The sequence below is a fragment of the Delphinus delphis genome, chromosome 2, assembly GCF_949987515.2.
Source record: "Delphinus delphis chromosome 2, mDelDel1.2, whole genome shotgun sequence".
NCBI classification, from domain to species: domain Eukaryota; kingdom Metazoa; phylum Chordata; class Mammalia; order Artiodactyla; family Delphinidae; genus Delphinus; species Delphinus delphis.
In genome coordinates this window covers 135535945-135560735 of record NC_082684.1, presented here as the reverse complement: position 1 = coordinate 135560735, position 24791 = coordinate 135535945, and the positions used below count along the sequence as shown (strand labels likewise).

The window sequence follows — 24791 nt, the reverse complement described above, 5'->3', positions numbered from 1 at the left end:
AATAATGGATGAAAGGATTTTGCAACTTAGTTCAGCTTCTTAAGTTTCCCCATCTACCATCGAAAAGGGATGTGATTTTGGGACTTCCCTGATGGTCCAGTGGTAAAGAATCCGCTTTCCAACGCAGGGGACATGGATTCGATCCCTGGTAGGGGAACTAAGATCGCACATGCCTCGGGGCAACTAAGCCTGCAAGCCACAACTATTGAGCTCTCACGCCTCAATGAGAGAGCCCACGTGCCACAAACTACAGAGCCCACGCACTCTGAAGCCTGCATGCCACAACTAGAGAGAAGCCCAAGCACGGTAACAAAGAGACTGTGGGTCGCAAGGAAAGATCCCGCATGCCGCAACAAAGATTCCACATGCTGCAACGAAGATTCCACATGCTGCAACTAAGACCAGATGCAGCCAAAAAAATAATAAAAGAAAATAAATAATAATAAATTTTTAAAAAGAAGTTTAAAAAAGGGATGTGATTTTAAATCGTTACAACGTATTTTATAATTTAAAATAGTTCTTTGCAATGCCAATGGCTTTCTCTTGGAGGAAATTTTTTTGACAAAATAGTAGCAAGCCAAACATGCTCTTTAGACTGGAATCATGTCTTTCATTTTGGGGGTTTTTCACTTTCTTGCACTGAACTCTTAGGTACTGCAAATCACCTAAAGTAATGGAAACATTTTTTTTTGAAAACATTTTTATCTAAACTGATATAATGAGTACCTCCTGTAACTAGAAGATCGTAGTGAAAATAGATGGGATTGAAATGTGAATAAAAGCTTTAAATGTCCCTGTATAAACCAGAGCATGTCTTCTTTTCATATCTGCTTTTCTGTGCAGGATGAATAGCTAGAGTTCTATCTCTGAACTTTAATTTGTACCTGGACTCAAAAAGAGATGGAAGATGTATTTTGTAACATTCCAGTTTGCTATGTAGCAGATGTCCTCCCTCAGGCTGCATAAATGGGCAGCTTTAATCCTATATTTTTAAACACCTCCCAAAATGCACTGTTTCCTGGGCCACATCTAAAAGTGGGCAGGCACTACCTTTCTCCGAAGTACTCTGACATCCCTGCAACAAGGCCTGAACAGGGAGCTGAAAGTAGGATGATTCTATATCCCTCCATAAAGTCCACACTAATTGTTATAGCTAAAACACTTCTTTAAATTTCATTGCCAGGGCAGAAATCCCTTTGCTTCCTTCATTCTCACTACCAGCTTATAGATTCTTGGCACTAAAACCATGAAAACAGAAAATTATAGATGATGTAAGCTTTTAAAAGTACTTATGAGCATTTTTCTTAAGATGACTTTGTCTTTCAGTATATCTGGATTTTAATTTTTCTAATTACAAAAACACATACTCATGATTAAAAAAAAATAGGATCACATAGCTTCTTCAAAAAAACGAATAAGTAGAACAAAACAAAACAAAAACCTTTTGAAAAACAGAAAAGCACAGGGAATAAACTAAAAAATCAAAAATTATTTCACCACCTGGAGATTAACTACGGTTAAGGATTTGGGGTGTATCTGCTATTACTCCTGCCTAGGGCCTCTACATTGCTAACTTCTGCCTGGCACACTCTTCTCCCAGAAATTTCTGGGGCTCACTCACTGCATTCAGTCTCTGCTCAACTGTCAGTAGACCAGAGGGGCCCTTCCTGACCACCCTTCCTAATTAGCACTCCCTTATTCTCTAACACCTTACCCTCCTTTATTTTTCTCCAAAGCACTTAACAATATGTGATATTACATAATAGATTTGCCTATTTTTTAATTATCTGTCTCACCCAAAGGACTGTAAGTATAAAGATATAGCCCAGCTCCTAGAATAGTACCTATCGGTAGAAAGAGTCACTCAATTTATATATATATATATATATAATTTGTTCTATTATCACATATATATTGAGTTCTATTATATCTTTGTGTACATAATTTTTTAAATAGGATTATATCAGACATACTGTTTTGCAGACTGTGTTTTTCACTTAGCAATAAATTATGAAGACACATCAGAAATTCTTACCCAATGCCATTTTAATAACGGCATAAGGATGTTACTGATCCTCTATTGTTAGACCAGCACATGGGCATTTCGACGCATCCTTCCACATATCATGTTAATGACAACCAGTTAAGATAGTTAATAATATTAACAATGCCTTATATTCACATGGTAATTTATAGTTCACAAACTATTTGCATATATCATTTGGTCCTTACAATAAACTCAAGCAAACAGAGCAGAAACTCAGAGAGGTTACGTAATTTCCCTAAAATCATAAAAAACAGAAATAGGGAGTCCAGATTCAAATGTAGGTCTATCTATCTCTTCAGTCTGGGCTCCTCACTGTACCTCATCACCCCTGGTTGAAGCCTTCATTTTACAGATGAGTGATCCATGCTTAGAGAAGGGAGTAATGATATGCCCAGAGTCACAAAGCTTCTTCAAGAAAAAATACAGATAGAGTAGTAGAACCCAGGACTCCTGACTCCCTGTCCAAGGCTCTCTCAACTACACTCTCTCTCAACCACATGCTGGGTCAATAAATTAGAAAAAAAAAATCCTGAATTGCTGCATAGTTAAAATGGTGACCAATACATGCTGTTGCACTTCTCTGAAGATTACACAGTATATTTGCTTGGTGCTGCGAAGTGCCAACCCGATGACACTTGCAATCCCGAGCTTATTTGATGTGGTTGGGAAACAAATGAGATTCCAGAGCCCCTGTTGTGCATAGGTGCTCAATGAGCATTTCCTGCATGGTGGGAAAGTGCCCTATATTTACAGTGTTTGATCCAGTTTAACAGCAAGATCTAATGTTAAAATTAGCCTTGTAAAAGTTTTCACCCTAGTTCACACAAAAAAAAGATTCTGAGATTATGACTAGCAATTTTTCATGAGTTGATTTATCTGAATAAAACCTATAAGGTTTTGAACCATTAAACATTCGATTTAGAAAAAAAAAAATCTCAGCATACAGAAGAATAAACTGAGAAATGGAACAGATTTGTTTCTTGCAATAATTATGAGCAATATCTCAAACTCAGCATCCTTAGACCATCGAGCTGTGTAGGATGAATGTGCTAATTAATCAATTACTACCCAACAATGTACCCTGTTTATTTACTGAAATGCACTAGAAACATGTGCAGAACTGGTAATTATTAATCATCTTCAGTAACAAATATGACTCAAGTTCACCTTCATATAATTAATAGAGCATGTAGTTAGCTTTAACATCTTACTTTGTTCGAAATAGCAAGAAGGAATAAAAAGAAAGAGCTGAACCACAGATGTGGTTCACTGAAGTGCTGGCTTGGACTAAATGTGCCTATTACCCACAGCAGCAGCATTTCTCATACGTGTCCAAACTATGGCCAGATTCACTCTCCATTAAAAACCGAGTTCTCAAAACTAAACTTTTTAATGTGAATAAAATTTTAGACCTGTAAAAGCAGTCCAAAGAATTCCTACATACTCTTCGTTCAGGTTCCCCGAATAAAATCCAAGTTTTAGAGCTTGATAACTTGCTTAGAGTTGGGATAGTTGGTGGTGGTATCCAAACTCCTTATGACTCCTTATTGCATGCCTTTCAGTTTTAAAGATAAAAGTACTTTCAATATGCATAGAAATAGTTGTTTTACAACAAATTTTGCAAGTGATTCTGTTGTGAAAAATCTTTTTTTTTTGAGAGTCATAATGTATGTCCCCAAATTTCCCTTGAGCCAGACAGAGTCCTGGGCTAGATGGGCCACAGTTTGGATCTAGAATGCTATTTCCTGTCTCCTTACTAATTGGGTAACATCTAAAGGATGTTAAATTGTGTCAGCAACTTTTACATTTGAGTCTAGCATCAGATGGCTCTTTTTAACTATGGTCAAACATGGGGTTTTGAGTCCTATCAATGCACTGCGTTGGCCAACATGTTCGTTTGGGGTTTTTTCATAAGATGGCTCTAATAGCGCCTTGTTGTCTTTAACTTCATTTGAAACCATTTTGTTAGACTGTATTGTGACAGCTGTCGTATCAGCATGCATTTAAAAACAACTTATCAAAATTGGTGAATTTGGGGGACTTCCCTGGTGGCACAGTGGTTAAGACTCCGTGCTCCCAATGCAGGGGGCCCATTGTAAGAAAAGTTATTTCTTACAATGGAAACTGCAAATGTAGATTCACATTTTTTTTTTTTTTTGCGGTACGTGGGCCTCTCACTGCTGTGGCCTCTCCCGTTGCGGGGCACAGGCTCCGGACGCGCAGGCTCAGCGGCCATGGCTCACGAGCCCAGCCGCTCCGCGGCATGTGGGATCCTCCCGGACTGGGGCACGAACCCACGTCCCCTGAGTCGGCAGGCGGACTCTCAACCACTGAGCCACCAGGGAAGCCCAGATTCACATTTTTCAAGTTTTCTTCTGAAGGGAAAAACTGGATAAAGTGTAATGCTTTTGTACAGTAAATTAAAAAACTGTCCCATCTGAAAATACCAGTGGAATGCCACTTCAAAAACTAAAACTGACAAATCATAAATCAGCGGGTGGACTACTGTATTTCTATTATAAAATGATTAAAGGCCCCTTTAAATGGAGAGCCCCCTTAGGGCATCTCAGTATTTGTTTATAGATCATTAACTACTTGACAGTGAGACTGGGGAGGGGGCATAAAGACTCACAGCTAAAGTGCTAAGAGTCACTGTCGGTTGAAGATCAGCAGCAAAGCCAAAATATCTTAGGAATTTGATATGAAAATATAATTTCTGCTACAAAAATGTTGTATGCTATTCATGAATGAATCTGTTAGTAAAACAAGGCTCACTTTATGAAGCTGAGACCATAATTATGACCCATATGACAAGGTGAATTTACTTGGCCATGTTTTCAAATGCTTTCCCCAAACACTGACTACATATTATTAAGATTGTAACATTGAAAACATGCCCAGGAAATGGATTGTGTTATCTACCAGCATAAATCATTAGCTGGTTTCAAAAAGTCACAAATATGTCTCCTTGCTACTGGATTCTAGCATCCATGTCAGAATAGCATAGAAATATTTCCTAATGAAAAGCTCACTGAAAGCTGGGAGGCCAGAATTTTGATTCTTGTTTCTGGTATATGATCTTGGATAAGTTTCTTTCCTATTCTGTAGTTTAATTTCTCCAGCTATCAAAATTAAAATTAAAACCACTGACCCTGAATATTATGATTTCCTTTCTTCAACATCCCTCAAACACACTAATTGTACTCACTTTACCCACTTTTTTTCCCACTTATTCAACAAATAGAGTACCTACCATATGCCAAGTTACTAGGTGCTGGGATCACAAAGGTTAATAAAACAGACATAAACCTCTGGCCTTAGAAAGTTTACATTCCAGTGGAGGGGAGAACTTGAGAGTACTTTAGACACAAGATGCTTTTGGATGAGATTTCTGTACCCACTTTGTTCACAATAAAATGTTTTACCAGAGTAATTCTTCTTGCCACTCTTTGTAACAGCAGCCCCAGCTGCCAGCCGACTGCCTGGGGGCTTTCAGAACATCAATCAGTTCCACAGAAGGACTCAAAAAGATCTAGATAAGAATACAGCAGTTCCTTCCTTTCCTAATAACTCCTGCCATAACCCAGTACTTCTATGAGGATAATTTTGCATAAAGCCAATGTATATTGTCCTTGCCAGGGCACACACAAGGATACAGGAATGGAGCAACAAGCACTGTTTGCCACTGATGAGAATAGGGAGAACGAAGGAGCATTCTTCCAGCTATAGGGGGAACTCATGCCACTTCCTCTGGTGCTGAGCTGGGCTTAGAGGGCACTGAGCCATTAAGTAGATTTGGGTTCCTAGGAGACTCAGGATGGTGGTTCTTTGAAGTATCTGTTTTTAAGTTCTAAAACATGCTGGAATATGAATTGGGGCAGCAGCAACTCCATGGTCCTCCTTTTCTTGAACCAAAAATCCTAAAGCTTCAAACTGGAAATTGTAAATGAAATCCTAAGTGTAAATATTTCTATCCCTTTTAAATAATTCCTTTATCTTTTACCAACATGCTGACATATGCACCTAGTATCTTGCCCTTAATTCTCCTGAGAATAGCAGTGAATTAAAATCCCCATGCCTACCCTATTTTCTTTTAAATCACACTATTAGAAATATGTGAGCAAATCAGGATCTCACAGTAAGGTTGTCAAAACAACATGAGAAAAAAGATGCTATATATGTACAAGGTCATGTTTCGGTCATGTCCACTATATATGTTCTCTATACATATTTCTTAATAAACGTGAATAACAGGATGTGTTATTATGTAATACTATCTGCAGAACTCATTGTTTTTTTCAAACTTTTTACTGAAGTATAATATACATGCAGAAAAGGGCACATATCATCTGTATTCAGTACTTTACAAACTGAATACACCCATTTAACTAGAATCTAGATCAAGAAAGAGAATAATCCATAGGTTCATCAATTATAACTAATGTACCACTCTGGTGGGGGATGCTGATAATGGGGGAGGCTATGCATGTGTGGGGCAGGGGATTCATGAGAAATATCTGTACCTTCCTCTTAATTTTTCTGTGAGTCTAAAACCACTCTTAAAAAATTGCTTTTAAAAAAAGTATAGAAATAAAAGAATGTTTTGAAAAACAGAGAATAATCCCAGTCCCGCAGAAGTCACCTCATACTCCTCCTAGTAACTGCCTCTCCACTCCAAGAGTGATTGCTATCCCCCTTCTAACAGCATAGATGAGTTTAGGCCAGTTTCTATACTTTATGTAAATGAAATCGTACAGTAAGTTCTTTAGTGTCTGCATTCTTCCACTCTTCCTCATGTTTGTGAGATCCATGCATGTTGTGTGCGACTGTAGAGCATTCTTTCTTGTTGCTGTAGTATTCCATTGTGTGAATATGCCACAATTTGTGTATATGCTCTACTACTGCTAGGCATTTGAGTAATTTCCTGGTTAAGTATTACAAATATGAGTAGTGCTGCTATGAATATTCTAGTACATGTCTTTTGAAAAACATATGCACGCAATTTCTGTTGGGAATTGCTAAGGACTGAATGTTTGTGCCCCCTCAAAATATGCTGAATATGCTGAAGCCCTAATACCCAAAGTGACTGTATTTGGTGATAGGGCCTCATGCAGGAGGAGGTGATAGGGGTTAAATGAAGTCCTAAAGGTGGGACTCATAATAGGGCTAGTGCCCTCATTAGAAAAGAAAGAGTCAGACACAGAGCTCGCTCTGTCTACCATGGGAGGATACAGTAAGAAGAAAATACAAGCCAAGAAGAGAACTCTCTCCAGGAACCCAACTGGCTGGCACCTGATCTTGGACACCCCAGTCCCCAGAACTGTAAGAAATTTCTGTGGCTAAACGCAGTCTGTGGCATTTTGTTATGGCAGCCTGAGCACACTAATATAAATATATACCTACGAGTGGTATGGCTGGGTCATAAGGTATGCATGTATACAGCTTTAATTTAAACTGCCAAAAAATTTTCCAAAGTGGTTGCCAGCGATGCATAAAAGTTCTGACTGCTGCATATCCTCACCAACGCTTAATACTTTCTATCTTTTCTAATTTAGCCACTCTAGTGGGTGTGTAATATGTAAGGTAATATATATTTTAATTCTCATTTCTCATATGATTAGTGAAACGAAGCACTTTTTCACATTATTAAACATCTGGATGTTCTCCTTTGTGAAGAGTCCATTCAAATATTTTGTCCACCTTTCTATTGGATTATTTTTTTAATGATTTGTTCTAGATACCAAATGCTTTGTCAGATATATGTATTACAGATATTTCTCCCACTCTTTGGATTACATTTTCACTCTCTTAATAGTGCCTTTTAATGAACAGAAATTTTTAATTTTAATATATTCCAAACTATCAACTCTGTAGAACTCATTTTTAACATGTTCTGAACATCTACAAGGTCCTAGGTGCCTTTAAACAAAACCAAAACAAATTCCCTTCTTTCTAGGAGCAGCATGATACACCCATGCACATGTTAAAAGCTGTACACGGTAGCACTATTGATAGCTATTTTTAAGGGCTTTCTAAGGGATACGCCATTTCTCCATGCTTTGTGGAAAACTAAGTATTCGTGTATTTAATGCATTTAATTCTTAATTACTGGACACAATATTTTTGAACATTGACTCAGGCTTTTGAATGCCAACTTCTAAGCCCCTTTGTTTCATGACCATGAAGAATTAGAACTGAAAAGAAAATCAAGCATCTGATCTGAGTTGTAGGTTTTTTGAGAAATTATTTTATTTCAACTATGGAAGGAGTACCATAAAATCTTAAAGTTAGAAGAGATATCTAGATGTCATGTTCTCCAGCTCTGTATCTTTAGGTTAGGGTAATATTTCATTCAAACACTCTTGAAAACCTGGGTGTGGTCCAACATCTATCAGAAATCTTTGGAAGAACTTCCTACCTTAGAATAGAAAAGAGAGATAATCAAAGAGCCTTGGATTAGAGGAACCCTCATCACTGCTGAGGTTTTTCCAAGACAGGGTCTTGCAACAGAAATCCTTCAGCCTTTTCCCAAGCCTTCATGAGACAACGCAGTGAAACCTATGTAAATATCTGCTTCTCTTTATCAGTAGTTTTACATTATATGCTACAGAACCTAGGGCTTCTCAGACAGAATTCAGAGGTTCCCCACGTTTGATTCAAATTTCATTTTTTAAAAAATAGATTTTTATATTGCCAAAGGAGAGATAATGTCAATTTTTTTAACATATTGCAAACTGCCCATGCATTAATTTGAGGTTAAGTCATTTCAGTGTAGATCTCAGAATTAATCTCCTCCTGCCATCTCTAACTGAAGCACACGCCCAAGATTTCAAGATGAATCACTTAAAAACCACTCTTATCTGTATCTACTTCTCCGAAGGGATCAGGATTTTCTTGATAGTATGCAACCAAAACAAAGGAATAAGAAATAAACTGTTCTGAGGCTGCTATAGCAGCAACTGTTGTCAATAGCCCCCAACTTCAAAAATTTTTGAGCGTGAAACAGCAGGATCGGGACTTCCCTGGTGGTCCAGTGGTAAAGAATCCATCTTCCAATGCAGGGGACACGGGTTTGATCCCTGGTCGGGGAACTAAGATCCCACATGCCGCAGGAGCAACTAATACCGCATGCCACAACTACTGAGCTCGCATGCCTCAATGAGAGAGCCCGCGGGCTGCAAACTACAGAGCCCCTGCGCTCTGGAGCCCACACGCCTCAACTAGAAAGAGAAAACCCACACGGCCATAACTAGAGAGAAGCCCACGTGCCGCAACAAAAAGATCTCACGTGCCGCAACTAAGACCTGACGCAGCCAAAAAATTAAGGAAAAAAAAATCAACTTAAAAAAAAAAGATTAAAGGAAAACAAAGCCAAGCAAACAAAAAAATCCCGCAGGGTCAAGAGTCCAGTGGCATGGGGCCAGCCACGGCATCCCAACCATACTAATTCCTGTTGGTCTTACCTACGTCTTTGCCGGCCAGTCTCTCTTGATTCCTTCCCATTGCTAAGCTTGGTTCTGCAGACGTCCTATTTATTATTTTAGCTATCCAATTTCCTTCCAATAAATTCCTTTTCTGCTAAAAACAAAACAAGCAAAATAAAAACCCAAGACAATAACAAACTAGACTCATTTTAAAAACTTAACTTTAATGTTAAGTTTTTGCACTTATAAATGTTTAGTAATAAAACACAAGTTTTCATAGGTTGGGGTTCTATGACAGATTTTGTTTGAAAAAGGACTCCAGTGCTTTTAAAAATTTAATTTGAAATCACAGTATTGAATCACCTCCCTGACTTGTCTTAGCCTCCCTTCAGCCATTTCTGCGCAAATCTAACTACATCGTGCTTCCCCCTAAAATCTTTCAAAATTTAATAGGGAATCCTATAAAGTTTAAATTATTTGCATGACTACAAGGCTCCTGAAATGACTTAACCCTACAAGATTTGGCACATGGTTATGGGTGCTCAATCATTGCTTGTTGTAGGAATCAATAAAAACTGGAGAATGTAAGAGCTAGCTACACTATCCTACATTCTCCTACACTATCCTACTCATATCCTACATGAGTCTTCAACAACAATAACAGCAACTGTTATATGGTGTTTACACGTGTCTCATTTACATACAGTACTTTCCAAACACATCTTATTTATGTATCGTTTCTCCAAACATGAATTTAGGACATGTAAGAGGAAATGCTTCTTTAGAAAGCAGATGTATGTAAGTTATTACCTCAAGAGGCTGCAAAATTTGAGAAAAGGTTTTCCTAAAGTACGAGATTTGATAATGAGTGACAGGATTAAGGTTTAAAACTAAAAGACTCCTGGCCTGGCGTTCACCAGACTCTTAGGAAGGAGGTGGTGGTGCACACTGCATGAAGAGACGTAGGACTTTCTAAGAAATAAACTTTTTCTGTTGAGATATCTGGGACTTATTTTAAACAACACGACAGCGGGGATCTGAATACAAAAGTGCTCCCCGACTTTACCAGCCACTACAAATCTGGGGACTTGACTTTTAACTCGCTTCCCTGAGGACACCTTCTCAAGGGTTTCCTCAACACCACCAACCAAGGATTGCACTTGAGCCTGCGGCTTGGAAGAGAGATACGGGTGTGAGTTTTGCCACTCAGTAGGGTGGTTAAGTTATTTAATTGTTTTAAAGCTTAATTTTCCTCTTACCTAAACTGATAATACTCGCGAAGCCCGCCCTCAACCCTCCTCAGGGTTATTAATGAGTTCACGAGGTCCTCGGTCTTGTTTTCACTATCTCCTCAGCGAGAGTGCCTCCGACTGCCAGCCCGCGCCCCGCTCCACTCCCCCTAGGAAGCCGCGGGACCTTTGTGCGCACGCGCCGCCGCGCCCGGGGGCGGGGGGGTCTCGCACACTCGCGCGGAGCCCATTGGGCGTACCTGCCGCACGCCCGAGGAGCGAGCGAGGGCTCGCGCTCCTTCGGCCCCGCCCCCAGCGGCGCGCGCCCCTACGGCGGCCAGGGGGCGGGGGACGCGGGCAAAGCCGGTTATGGAGGCCCTGCGGAGGGCCCATGAGGCCGTGCTCTGGCTGCTGCTGTGCCGGCCCTGGGCCTTGGGCGCCGCCTCCCGCCCGAAGCCCCGCGCCTCGGAGGTGCTGACGCGCCACCTGCTGCAGCGGCGCTTGCCGCACTGGACCTCCTTCTGCGTGCCCTACAGCGCCGTCCGCAACGACCAGTTCGGCCTCTCGCACTTCAACTGGCCTGTGCAGGGCGCCAACTACCACGTCCTGCGCACCGGCTGCTTCCCCTTCATCAAGTACCACTGCTCCAAGGCCCCCTGGCACGACCTGGCCCGGCAGGACCGGTTCTTCACGGCGCTCAAGGTTATCAACCTCGGTGAGTGGCCCGGGCCGGTGAAGCATGTCGCGCCGACGATGGCCCCACTGTTTGCAAAGCACGCTGACAAACGCTCTGGCTCCGAGGCCGAGCCCCCGGCCCTAGGTCAGACCGCGCCGGCCCTGGGAGACCTGCCCCGGCCCCGTGCAGGCTCGCCCGGGCGCACGCGCTCGCCACGCTTCGCCCAGTGTTGGCGTCCCACCCACTCTGCAGCCTTCCAGACCCGGCCCTGGCCCTGGGCTTCTGTATTCCCCCGCCCGGCAGGTGCCTGTCAGGGCTAAGTTGTTGCTCCTGAATCGTACCCCGGAAAGTGGGGCTTATCGACATGCCTGTACTTAGGGACCACCCTGCATCACCCCGGGGAGAGAGCATTCCATCCTCGCTACCCTGCAGCTCTTAACTAGAAGGACCCCTACATTGGGCAGTGAGAAGAAGGGTGTAGGCCCCTGGAAAGTGGCTCTTAAGTTTTTTAAAAATGCCTAATTGCATGGCAGGACTCGTTCCCATGAACACCACTTTGTGGGTGCGTTCATATTATAAAAACTGGAACTACTTTTTTGAAGTTTCTTTGTTCTCTTTATATGAAACCCCAGCAAGTTTGTTTTACTAAAAGCACTAAAGATTTTCACCAGTGATGCTAGGCCTAAAAGATATTTAAAAGACTACCTCTTTAATATTGGTATGTTTTCATGGAATATTCTAACTCTGAGAGTGTTAACTCTTGCTGGATGTTTATTATCTTTTGGTTAATGACCGAAGAGGCGTGAACGTTGACATGAGTGCATCTTTTATATTTTCTAGGTCAGTGAAAAATAGGCCTCAGGATGTTTGGAACCTATTCATGTAGCTGATATCAAATTAATCCATATTTCAGTAATTCAGAATCTAGATGTACAAGCTGACCCACGTTACCCAACCAGGTTTTTGAACCAGAATTAAAGCTAAACGCCTATGCAGCTGCACTATTACTATATAGCCTGATAGTTTCTTAAATTTAAATGTGGTAGGTGTATTTTTGCTTATAATAACTCCCATATGGCAGTCATGGGATTTTGGAGCCATTGCTCCACTGGGACTGTCTTGGGTTCAGTCCATTAAGGAGAAGATTATTCAGCTATGTGTAATCCTTTAAAAAATATGTCTTATGATTTGGCTGATGAACTATATAGAGCATGCCTACTAATTTTGAGGTTGATGCAAAGAAGTTGAGGAGTGTAGTGACTCAGAAAATTCAGTTCAAAGTTATTTGGAGAGACTGGAGTGATGACTAGATTCAAGAAGAATATGTTTATTTTAGCATTTTTAGAATCAAAAAAAAAATCATTCTTCCCAAATATAGAGTAATAGGTTAGGAAAAGCATAACTGGAGGGTTATAGGTAAACCGTGAGCCCAATGCCTTTTTTAAAAAAGTTTTCACCATTTAAAACCTAACACTTTAAGACCAGCTTAATGATTAGGGGCTTCTCTTTTTAGGTAGAAAGAAATCCAAAGAAAAATAGGATGCCCAGAGCATTCTCACACAGAAAAGTAGTAAAACCTTTTGAAGAAAGAAACAGCAGCTGTAGTTTTTTTTTTAATGTGAAAGAGAAAGCTGAATAGTGATTTAATGGTCTTTTGAAAATTCTAAAAATTCTGTTTAAAAGAGAATAAGAGTTAAGTTAAACAAAAAGGAAAACTTTTTGCACAAGCATGCTTGAATACAAATTAGCTTATACTAATAAAGGGAGTTATTTTTTTCTGGATTTTTTATTTTAAGAGTATTAACCAATTTGATAATGTTAATATTGTATTTTTGTCTTAGGGTAGGGAATTAGATAATAGGATTTTTTTCCTATTCTATGTTGTGCAGTTGCCCCTCTGGATCATCAAGTACATATTCTATTTAAAAATACTTAGAATTTTATTCTTCTTCTTTCCTTTCAAATTAGTAATTATCAAAGTAGTTCATTTTTCCATTTTGTAAATAATAAAGATTTCTCTTTTACCCATTGGTTCCCTTTCTCTTTTACCCATTTGTTCCCTTTCTCTTCTGCCTTCCTTTCAATGGAAGCTGACATTTTACTGATGGTTTACTAGTCTGGGTATCCTGCTGGGAAGTAGATTGAGATTTAAGAAAAGCAGTTTACCATTGGAATGAATGGGTAATTGGAGACTTGCTACAAAGTTCTAATTTTTTTAAAGTGCTTAATTTGACAGTGGTTTACCTACTGTTCAGCTGACTCAAAATGAATTATTGTGCAAAGAACTGACTTGCACATTCATTTTGATGTTATGATATGTTTCAGACAGTCTGGAAAAAATTTAATTTTTCATCAAACCGTACAGACTTTACAGCATTTGTGCTGTAAAGAAAATTATGGGGTTTTTTAGTGTGTAAATTATATATGTGGCTAATCTTCCCATTTCGTGTATTAGCCTGACTGCATTAAATAAGTGGACTACAGGATAAAAAAAAAATTAGAGAACTTCTGACTCCTACATTACGTCTCCACCCCCTATCAAATAGCATGAATGATAATGGTTCCTAGTTGTTTCTTAATAAGAGATAATGTAGTTATTAAGTTAGTAATCCTTGATCAGTCCTCCATTTTAGCTGAAAAAATATTGACCATTTGTGTGATTTTTTTTTAAAGTATCAGTATTTTAATTGAAAACTGTGATAAATACTGTAAAACAAAACTTTCAGTGTCACCATCCATTTCTTAACTGTAAGTCCTTAGCATTGGTTTAAAAGTCATATTTTATGTATTTTACTATCAGTATATTTGGAAAATGTATAATTATTTCTAGAGCCTGTTTTTCTTTCTCACTCTGTTTTCAGCTTTTGAAGTTGTGATACCATATTTTAAATTTATTTTTTATTTCAGCTGCTCCCTCTACTCTTCACTCGCTTCTGCCTGCCCTGTTCTCGTTCTCTTGTCCACTCCCCCACTCCACGCCACTACTTGCCTTTTTTTTTTTTTTTTTTTTTTGCGGTACGCGGGCCTCTCACTGCTGTGGCCTCTCCCGTTGCGGAGCACAGGCTCCGGACGCGCAGGCTCAATGGCCGTGGTTCACGGGCCCAGCCGCTCCGCGGCATGTGGGATCTTCCCGGACCGGGACACGAACCCGTGTCCCCTGCATCGGCAGGCGGACTCTCAACCACTGCGCCACCAGGGAAGCCCTACTTGCCTTTTTATTTCCTTTTGGTTGAATGATTTATAAATAGCTTTATGATGCTAGTTTTTGTGAATTTTTTGTGACGTTCCCTTGAGGCATTTAGAGATTTGGGGGGAGGTATTACCAAGGCAAAGAAGGCAATATACTGTGAAAAGTTGCATAGGAATTCCAGGGAACCCTGTGAAAGTAACAAGCTGTGACCCAGTATATTCCTAAAAATAGAGAGGCGCCAGTCTGAATGGGCATTTTTGCCTCTCTCATTGCCAACTAGTGATGCTTCTCCTGATTAATCTCTGGCATCACAGTGGCTGGAATGCAGCTTCAGGGAATAAGCACAAAGTAGTCCAATGAACTTATACACTCAAAAAGAACATAACACAGCAAATATACTCTTGCAGAAAAATAAGAAAAAAATTTAACAATATGATTAGTCCTGAGCATGTGTTGATTTCCCTCTTATCTAGAAAGAAAGTGATTTTCCAGTTGCACAGCTCTCCTTTAAAATTGTTATTTTCTGTCCAGCTCATACCCAGGAACAATAATATTTGTGCAGACTATACAATATTTGTTATTGATTCATGTGCCTGTGGTTTTATACATATGTTTTTTAATATGTTAATAATAGTCATGGATTAAATAAGTGTCTTACAAAAAATAGGAATTGTGAAAGTTTGCTTTGTGTCCAGTTTAGTGTCATGTGCATATGAGTGCTTAATCCATATCTCTGGCTAGTATATATTTAGTTTCATGTATCACAAATGGCAACTAATCACAAATGGAAATATTCCAAAGAAGAAATATATTATTGCAGTCTATTATGTACCTATTTCAAATAGGTTGAAGCAAGATTTTCAAATCAGTTGTAAAAATATTAATGGGATTGTTTCTTTCTCATGTTTGTTATTATACTAAAATCTTTCTTACAGTTAGGTTTTGCCTTAGATTTTGAAGACAGCTTTTTGACCCAGTTTCTTTTAAGTTGTACAAGAAATTATTTTAGCCATCGGTATTACTGTCCAACTTAAAAGCACAATAAAGATGACCTAGTAATTTAAGCTCAAGGCCAATCATCAGGAGCATCTACAACTAAATTAATGACACTTCTCTGTTTGCTTATTTGTGAAAATATAGAATTACTTCATAATTATTTGGAGGTAATGAATTAATGTTTGTAAAGTACTTTGAATTACAGTTTACATCAGCTTTATCTATAGTTTTTTAAATCTCTAGGCTTACACGATTGTTACTATGTTCCACAAACATAGATGAAATTGACCTTTTAGATTGAGTCAGTGTATACTCATTTTTGTAACTTTATAATTTCTTGATGTTGCTGAAGAGTGCTATGTGATTTATACCATGACAAATATATGAGTACATGATTAATAGCTATTGATTTCACAAGTAACATATTCATTTGTTTTCTAGGTATTCCAACTTTATTATATGGACTTGGCTCCTGGTTATTTGCTAGAGTCACAGAGACTGTGCACACCAGTTATGGACCAATAACAGTTTATTTTCTAAATAAAGAAGATGAAGGTGCCATGTACTGAAAGTATGCACTGGAGGATGAAAATATCAGTAGATTTTCTCATGTGTGTGTGCAATATTTATTTTTGATCCTTTAAAATAAAACTTTGCAAACACCTTTTTCTTTCTACGGTGTCTGGTTCTTTAAGATGAATCATTGCCCTCAAGAGGCAAAGCTTTTCATATTAATACATTGTTATATATTGCATACTCTGTTTAGCCAATGGGAACTACAAACACATAACGCTTATATGAATTTTTTCCTATAACTAGGTTAAACTAGAGATAAAAAATGATTGTAACTTATAGATTCTGTAGTTATGTATTAACAATTTAAATCAACTCTTTGAAAATATAGATACCCCACAAGGAAGGGGAAAAAATCTTTAACATTGGGAAAAGAAGTAGAGAATTTTAGGATATATGATAGAGATAATATAATATTGGCAAATCGAAAGTTGATGAGAATTCTAACTGCAATCTGAAATTTAAGCCATTCAAATGTCAGGATTTTCAATGGAAATGTATTACAGCCCTTGTGCCATTTACCTGTATGAGAGATGTGGGTGTAATGTTGAAACTTCTTATTACCTAAAGAATCCAATACCATACTACTTTTTAAAAAATGTAATAACAACTCTAGGTAATGTAAATGCAGCAAGAAGAATGAAATTAAGACTGATTAAAAGTTAAAATGGCATGCCAATAAAGCTGTAAGAACAATTAAAATCTAGAAAGACCCAGAAAAAATAAATTTGGTAACTGTTTAAAAAAGCAACTAGCTGAAATGGTACGTATCCATCCATAGACTTATTGGCGATGGAAAGTGGGCTGAAATTTTAAAGACCTGATGGCGGTTTTGCATTCGAATTTTATTAAGTTAATTGCATTTTTTAAAGCAAAGTCATTAAAAAAAATTTATCCTTGGGGGTAGTTACAGAAAACCCAGACGAATGGTAAATTTCAGAAATTTGGAGTAATTTAGGGAGAACTAAGAACTATTTAATTTCTAAACCAATGGGTGTTTAAGATTTATGATCTCTCCCATAATTACAAACATGCATTATATATCATTTATGTTAATGTGTTGCTGATGCTCTGCAACGTTTACACAGTTTTGTAGCAAAATATTTTATAGAATTCAATCTAACCAACGTTTGGGTGCCTACTTCTGGCAAATCAGTAGGGAAGGTGAGTGGAAGTGATTGAGGTGAAAGCACTGGAATAATGAAGTGACACAAACTGGCTTCGTTAAAGGTAGTCATTTTAAGTGAGCTACAGAGTGAACTGTTCTTCAAATATATGTAGTGTTCACTTGTCTAACAGCAATTCTAAATAACCTTTTAATCAAAGAAGTACTTATGCCAATATATTTAGTCCAGAAGAATATACTTGACACTAGTTAAGTGAATGGCTTACGCAAAGGAGATAGTGTTACATTAAGCTTCATTAATAATAAAACTGACTATTAGCATTTTGCAAGGAAGGCTAGAACTGATTTCCTCTGTAATGGGCAAAGTTAAATAACTATAGCTCATAAGTTTTAAGTCAAATACTGCTCATTCATTGCTCCTGATCTTGTCAATACTTGCTGTAAAGGTTTGGTCCCAACACAAGGCTGATAAAATGGTTTTTATCAGACCATAAATAACAGCTTTTCAGTAGAGTTGCACTTCTTTTCACACTGGCCTGTTTGATTTCTGATAATTTGTACTGCTGACTGTGCTTACCTGTTTTTCAATAGCTACAATCGGGGTGACTTCTTGTCCATATGGTGATAGGTAAGTTTCCTTGGAGAACATCTTTGACAAACTACCCTATTGATCTCTGTAATTCTCTGCTGCTTGCAGCATTAAATAGAGCCTTGATTTCTTGTCTGATGTGCTCACTGTGTAACAATTAAGCAAATGTAATATTTTCTTGTATTACATGAAAATCAATAGACCTCTTGCTCTCATGAAGTTGATCATGGTAAAGGATGAACTCAACAATGGCTGAGGGCATGGTTCAAATATTTAAAATATCATTCCTTGGATTTATGAAGTCTTGTAGTGAACTGTTTAGTCTGAAAAAATTCTTCTCATTGAACAGCAATGGTTCAAGTTTTTTCTTTAAAGTTGGATATTACATCAAAGGATTGTGGCCTAAAAAGGATAAAATATAAATGCTGGAGGCAGGAGATTGATTCTATTTTTAGCAACAGTGCTATCTTACTTTTTGACCTCAGGCTAATAACTACTCCTTTGTATCTTAGTTTTTTCCACCTGTAATCTAAGAAGGACAAAACAAGAAACCTTTCTGCCTTAAAATGTATCATGAATGTGGTTGTAAGCAAATGTCCGTTTTACCTTAATTTCAGAAAAGCTGGTTTTGTAATCCTCATTCTTGTGTTCCATATATATTTAAGTTTAAAAGACTTCATCAATAAAAGGATTTTTTAAATAAGTGAGAGGAAGGGAGGAGGAGACACAATGAAGGCAGTTTGTGCGAGTGTGCCTGTGCGCATGCTGGTTATGCCTGAGATGGCAAGGAGGGTTCTAAGTGGACCCAGCCCTTCTGGATAGCAGGAGTTTTCTTAGTTGACGAAACAGACAGCTTTTCTGCCTACACTTCTTTAATGGGATTTTTAGTCTTCAAAATAATCCAGGCAACTATTTTTTGAATGAAGATGAAGTTTTATTTTAGTTTAAAATCTTGCATCTCTTCTATTGTTATTTCTATACAAATCAATTATCAAGTGTTGGAAGAAGTTTCTAGTCAAAATTCATAGTTCCTGTATAAGTTGTGAACCACCATAAAGATGCAGTAACAGAGTTGGGACCAAGAAAGAGGTTGCTAATTAAAAAAAAAAAAAAAATCCCTAGTTTCTCAGTGCTAATGGCTTAACATACCAAATTGTACAAATAGTTATAAGTTCGTTCATCATACATATTTGGCCACTAATATTTTGCTTATTGTTGACCAGTAAAAATGGAAACAATTATTAAAAGCCATGTGTATTTCTTTTAAAATGTACATTTTATTTTGTCATTTATATTTATATCACTCAAAATTATAATCACAGATCATCTATAATTCTTCACAAAATATCTCTTAATTCTATTAAAGAATGAATGTTGTTTGAATGAGTGGAGTGACCTAAAGACAAGGATCTGGGTTTCATTTCATTTAAAAGCTAATGCAGATAACAGAAACCTTATCCTAAAGCTAGTGGATCGGGTATCTACTTTTTTTCAGCACTTACCATTCAGACAGTAATGACGTTTGGGGGCATCTTAACCTAAACAAGTACTTAGCATTACATCTCACCTGGGTCAACAGTCTAGGGTATCAGAGTTAAACTCTGTTACTGTAAATTAATGGAAAATGTAACTGCACTTTGCTGAAAGATCAATGTCCAATAAAGGCTGCACAATCAAATCTTGTTGCAATGATTGAGGTCTTTAATTGCCTTTCAAAGATAAGGTGGTAATCAACACAGCTTTAACTGATCTTTTTTACTAGTTCAATTACATGCTAATGACTAGTGCCAAGTCAGAATCTTTAACTACTTACACTTATTAAATCTTACGTTAGTAATGAAAAATTACTTTAGCTTACACAATCGATAGAACACACATCTTAATTACTGTATTTCACTTTTATACCATTTTATGTGCTTGACAAATGTTTCACAAGAGCTTTCCCAACAATAAGAAGTGTTATTAGTAGTGACCACAGTCCACAGAGTATTTTTCTAATATAAATTGGAGATCAGATGTTGAGAAAAAAATTCTTTAAATGAAGATGTGGATAAAATAGTTTCCAATGACACAAGCTCGGCCATCCAGCAACTTCTCAGACCTGTTTTGCTAATTGAGAGTACATTTAATACAACTCTAGGCACACAGGCTTCAGTAGGTGTGGCACGCCGGCTCAGTAGTTGTGGCTTGCGGGCTCTAGAGCACAGGCTCAGTAGTTGTGGTGCACAGGCTTAGTTGCTCTGCAGTATGTAGGATCTTCCCGGACCAGGGATCACACCCGTGTCCCCTGCATTGGCAGGCGGATTCTTAACCACTGTGCCACCAGGGAAGCCCCTAGTAAGTGTATTTCTAAGTTCAGTTAGCTTTCTAGTAAAGAAACTGTGATTTCATATACTGCCTTCTGTAAAAATCTCCTATTTGGGGAAAGGATAAATGTTAGAAAAGGTAAATGACAAAAAAAAAAAAGTTAAGTTGGACATCATCAAAATTAAAAACTTTTGTGTTTTAAAGGACACTATCAAGAAAATAAAAGACAACTGATAGAATGGGAGAAAATATTTGCAAATCATATATATGATAAAGGGACCTGTAGCCAGAATATATAAAGAACTCTTCTAACTCAACCCAATTGAAAAATAGATTTGGACAGACATTTCTCCAAAGAAATTATACAAATAGCTACTAAACACATGAAAGGCGTTTAACTATTAGGGAAATGCAAATCAAAACCACAATGAGATACCACTTTATACCCACTAGGATGGCTACAATCAAAAAGACATAATAACAAGTGTTCGCATGAAATGTGGAGAAGTTGGAACCCTCATACATTGCTAGTGGGAATGTAAAATAGTGCAGCCACTTCGGAAAAGTTTGGCCGTTCCACAAAATATCAAACATGGAGTTATCATATTACACAGCAATTCTGTTCCTAGGATACATACCCTAGAGGATTGAAAATATGTTCACACAAAAACTTGTACACAAGTGCGCATAGCATTATTCATTCTAGCAAAGAAGTGGAAACAAATATCAACTGATGAATGGATAAAAATAAAATTTGGCATATTCACACAACAGAATATTATTCAACCAAAAAAAGCAAGGAAGTACTGATCCATGCTACAGCATTGGCAAAGCTTTCTTGAAAACATAACACTAAGTGAAAAAAGCCCATCATAAAAGCTCATACATTGTGTGATTCCACTTATAGGAAATGTCCAGAATAGGCAAATCTATAGAGACAGAAAGTGGATTAGTGATTGCCTAGGACTGGGGAGGTTGGTAGGAAATGGGGAGTGACTGTTAATGGGCACGGGGATTCTTTTGGGGGTGATGAAACTGTTCCAAAATTGATTGTGGTGATGGTTGCACAATTCTGTGACTATACTTAAAACATTGAATTGTACACTTTAAATGGAAGAACTGTATAGCATGTGAATTATCTTTCAATAAAGCTGTTAAAAAACTAGTAAAGGGGGGAGGGGAAGTGGGCAGTTAGTGTTTAATAGGTATAGAGTTTCAATTGTGTAAGATAAAAAGAGTTCTGGAGATAGATGATATTGATGGTGGTACAGTAATGTGAATGTACTTAATAACACTGAACTGTACACTTAAAAATGGTTAACATGATAATTTCTGTGTGATGTGTATTTCACCATAAATAAAAATAAAATTTAAAAATTAGTAAAGGATTCATTATTACTATGATAAAATATAACTGACTGCATAATTTCTATAGAAAATAACTGTTTAGAAAAACGTTAGAAATTAAAAGAGGTAAAACATTAACATCATTTTGTATGTTGTATTCTTGGAATTTTAAAAATTTTAGTATGAAACCTAGTTTTTATTCTTTTAACATCTTTATTGGAATATAATTGCTTTACAATGGTGTGTTAGTTTATGCTTTGTAACAAAGTGAATCAGCTATACATATACACATATCCCCATATCTCCTCCCTCTTGCGTCTCCCTCCCACCCTCCCTAACCCACCCCTCTAGGTGGACACAAAGCACCGAGCTGATCTCCCTGCACTATGCGGCTGCTTCCCACTAGCCATCTATTTTACATTTGGTAGTGTATATATGTCCATGCCACTCTCTCACTTTGTCCCAGCTTACACTTCCCCCTCCCCATGTCCTCATGTCCATTCTCTACGTCTGTGTCTTTATTCCTGTCCTGCCCCTAGGTTCTTCAGAACCTTTTTTCTTTTTTTTAAATTCCATATATATGTGTTAGCATACGGTATTTGTTTTTCTCTTTCTGACTTACTTCTCTCTGTATGACAGTCTCTAGGTCCATCCACCTCATTACTAATAACTCAATTTCGTGAAACCTAGTTTCAATTAAATAGATGAGATCTCATTTGGGATCATTTTTAGTAGCATTAAGAAAAGGGTATACTTGGTTTGAGATACTTTAAGGCCATGGACTGCCCTGGCAGTCCAGTGGTTAAGATTCCGTGCTTCCACTGCAGAGGGCATGGGTTCATCCCTGGTCAGGGAACCAAGATCCTGCATGCCGCGAGGCATGGCCAAAAAGTTTTTTTAATTTTAAAAACTTAAAAAAGATAAGACCAAAGAAAAGTATGTAAAATGTTAGTGAATGAAAATATCCTCTTTTAGATCCTAGTTGCTAGATAAAGAATATCAGCTACTACTAGAATGAGGTTTTATATAGTATTGCTTATAGCTATTTTAGTTGCACTTATATCATTTTAAATACAGTTTATGAACATTGTACTACTCCATTATATTATTAATTTATCTTCAGTAATATTTATGGTATCAATTTAAACGCTGTAAAACTTCATGAAAAGTAGCTTAAACAAGGATTTTGATAAACAAAAGCTTTCAGTTTTTAAAAGCAAATCATGTACTTCTTAAGGAAGATTTGAAGTATTTTGTTGTTGTTGATAGAATTATGAACCTTATAAACTCGGTATTTTTTAGTTAACCTAAATACATAAATCTATTCGAATTCATCTTATGAAAAGAGATATGTCATCAGATATATGATCATTATATGCTTTAGTGATTCATGGACCTTGTTACATACATTCTTTGTAATGTATGAATTATTTAGTAAGAAAAATCACAATAATTTTGTTGTTACTCAAAAATTTATGGGTTGGCAGAAACAATTATGCAGCCCCTGAAGCTGGTATGTTAAGGTAACATCATTAACGCTACATAGTATGATTTTTTTAGTAGTTATTTGACATAACCTTTACTGCTTTTGCTAGAATATATCAGTAATTTTATAACAAGCTGTCTGTAAGCAGAATATTGAATTTATTAACCACAAAGTGATTCATTTTACTCTATTTTCATATAAGTGCATAACTTAAAATCAGATCTAAAAAGTTGTCTACCCTAACCCTAAAGGAAAAATAAAAATATACAAAATAAAAATCCGTACTCTAATAAATAGATGTGAATTTAAGACTCCATTTAAGGAAAATGGATATTTTTATTTCAAAAAATGTATATATTTATGAATTGGATTAAAATAATTCATAAAAGTAGGAGATTAGGGCTTCCCTGGTGGCATAGTGGTTAAGAATCCGCCTGCCAATGCAGGGGACATGGGTTTGATCCCTAGCCCAGGGAGATCCCACATGCCGCAGAGCAACTAAGCCCATGTGCCACAACTACTGAGCCTGCGCTCTAGAGCCTGTGCTCTGCAACAAGAGAAGCCACGACAATGAGAGGCCCGCGCGCCGCAACAAAGAGTAGCCCCCGCTTGCCTCATCTAGAGAAAGCCCATGCGCAGCAAGGAAGACCCAACACAGCCAAAATTAAAAACGAAAAACAAAAAGTAGATTATCTTGCAACCTTTCTTTACACATAGTATTAAGGCTCTGACTGTGAGATAAAGTCAAAATTTTAGTTTCTTATGCTTTCAAATATCCAAATTTTATAAAATGAAAGGACCAAGAATTTCAAAGTTTGAATTAAAATCTAAATAGTGTCACTTACTTTTAGATTACATTAAAAATCAACAGTCATTCATTCATCCTACAAATCTTTTGCATTGACCATGTTGAAGGCAAATTTTATTCAATACTAATTTTACCTGTCAACAAAATCTAGTAGTTCTGAATCTATATCCAAGGTCCATTCAAGCCATACTGAAAAAGACTACTTCTGTACACAGCTGGAAGAGAACAGTGTGTTACTAATTTTTGTATTTCCAGTATCTGTCATATAATGAAGGCTCTATGTCAAATGAACATGTGATGATTCAAAATTAAAAAGAAAACATGCATTCATTTTTAAGAGCTTTAAGAAAAGGATACTTTAATTGGAAATCATATGGATTCTTTACAAGAACAGCAACAAATTTTGAAATATTATCTCAGGTGTAATGAACAAACTTACACTGTTCCATGCCTTCTGAAAAATAAAAGATTGGAATCTTGTTGCGTTATCCTTTTGAGGCATCTCAAGAGGTGCCATCTATTTTCTCATACAGGAATTTTACTATTTTAAAGTCAAACAGGATGATGTGTAGAAGTATGTGAAATGAAACATTAATCAGAAACTACTAGGATGAGTTAGACTTACTCTTTTTAAACAGAACTAGAAATAGTGTGTTGGTAACAAGGAGACAAGAAGAATATTTTAATTGATTTGGCAAAAAATGGAATGGGGTGCCTCTTGAGGAAGTGAGTCCCGTTATTGGAGATGTTCAGAGAGGCTGTATGACAATTCCTTAGGTAAATGTGGAGAGAATTCTTGAATTGGGCAGAAGATTAGATTGGTGATTTTGTAAGTTTCCTTTAACTCTGAAATTTTATTATCATTCTTTCATGCCTGATTTAGCTTGATGTTTATTGCTGTTCCACTATGTGTGTAATACAAAGAACCTTGTTTTGGAGATGAAAAATATGGTTTAAGTCTTGCTATACCATTTCTGGTTGAATATAATTGAG

The 24791-nt window shown here is 37.4% G+C and overlaps 1 protein-coding gene and 1 long non-coding RNA gene across 2 annotated transcripts in view; one reads left to right on the top strand and one right to left on the bottom strand.

Annotated features, from left to right (window-relative positions):
- LOC132419825 (uncharacterized) overlaps positions 1–10840 on the bottom strand; it is a 94490-nt gene extending 83650 nt beyond the window's left edge. The window contains exons 1-2 of the long non-coding RNA XR_009518252.1: positions 10731–10840; positions 9511–9622 (exon numbers count right to left, since the gene is read on the bottom strand). This is a non-coding gene — a long non-coding RNA (uncharacterized lncRNA). The remainder of the gene's footprint in view (positions 1–9510; positions 9623–10730) is intronic.
- Positions 10841–10951: 111 nt separating this feature from the next.
- C2H15orf61 (chromosome 2 C15orf61 homolog) lies at positions 10952–16210 on the top strand. The gene is made up of 2 exons (XM_060003708.1): positions 10952–11415; positions 16004–16210. The coding sequence occupies exons 1-2, from the start codon at positions 11070–11072 to the stop codon at positions 16129–16131; spliced, it is 474 nt and encodes a 157-aa protein (XP_059859691.1). The 5' UTR covers positions 10952–11069; the 3' UTR covers positions 16132–16210.
- Positions 16211–24791: the final 8581 nt, after the last annotated feature.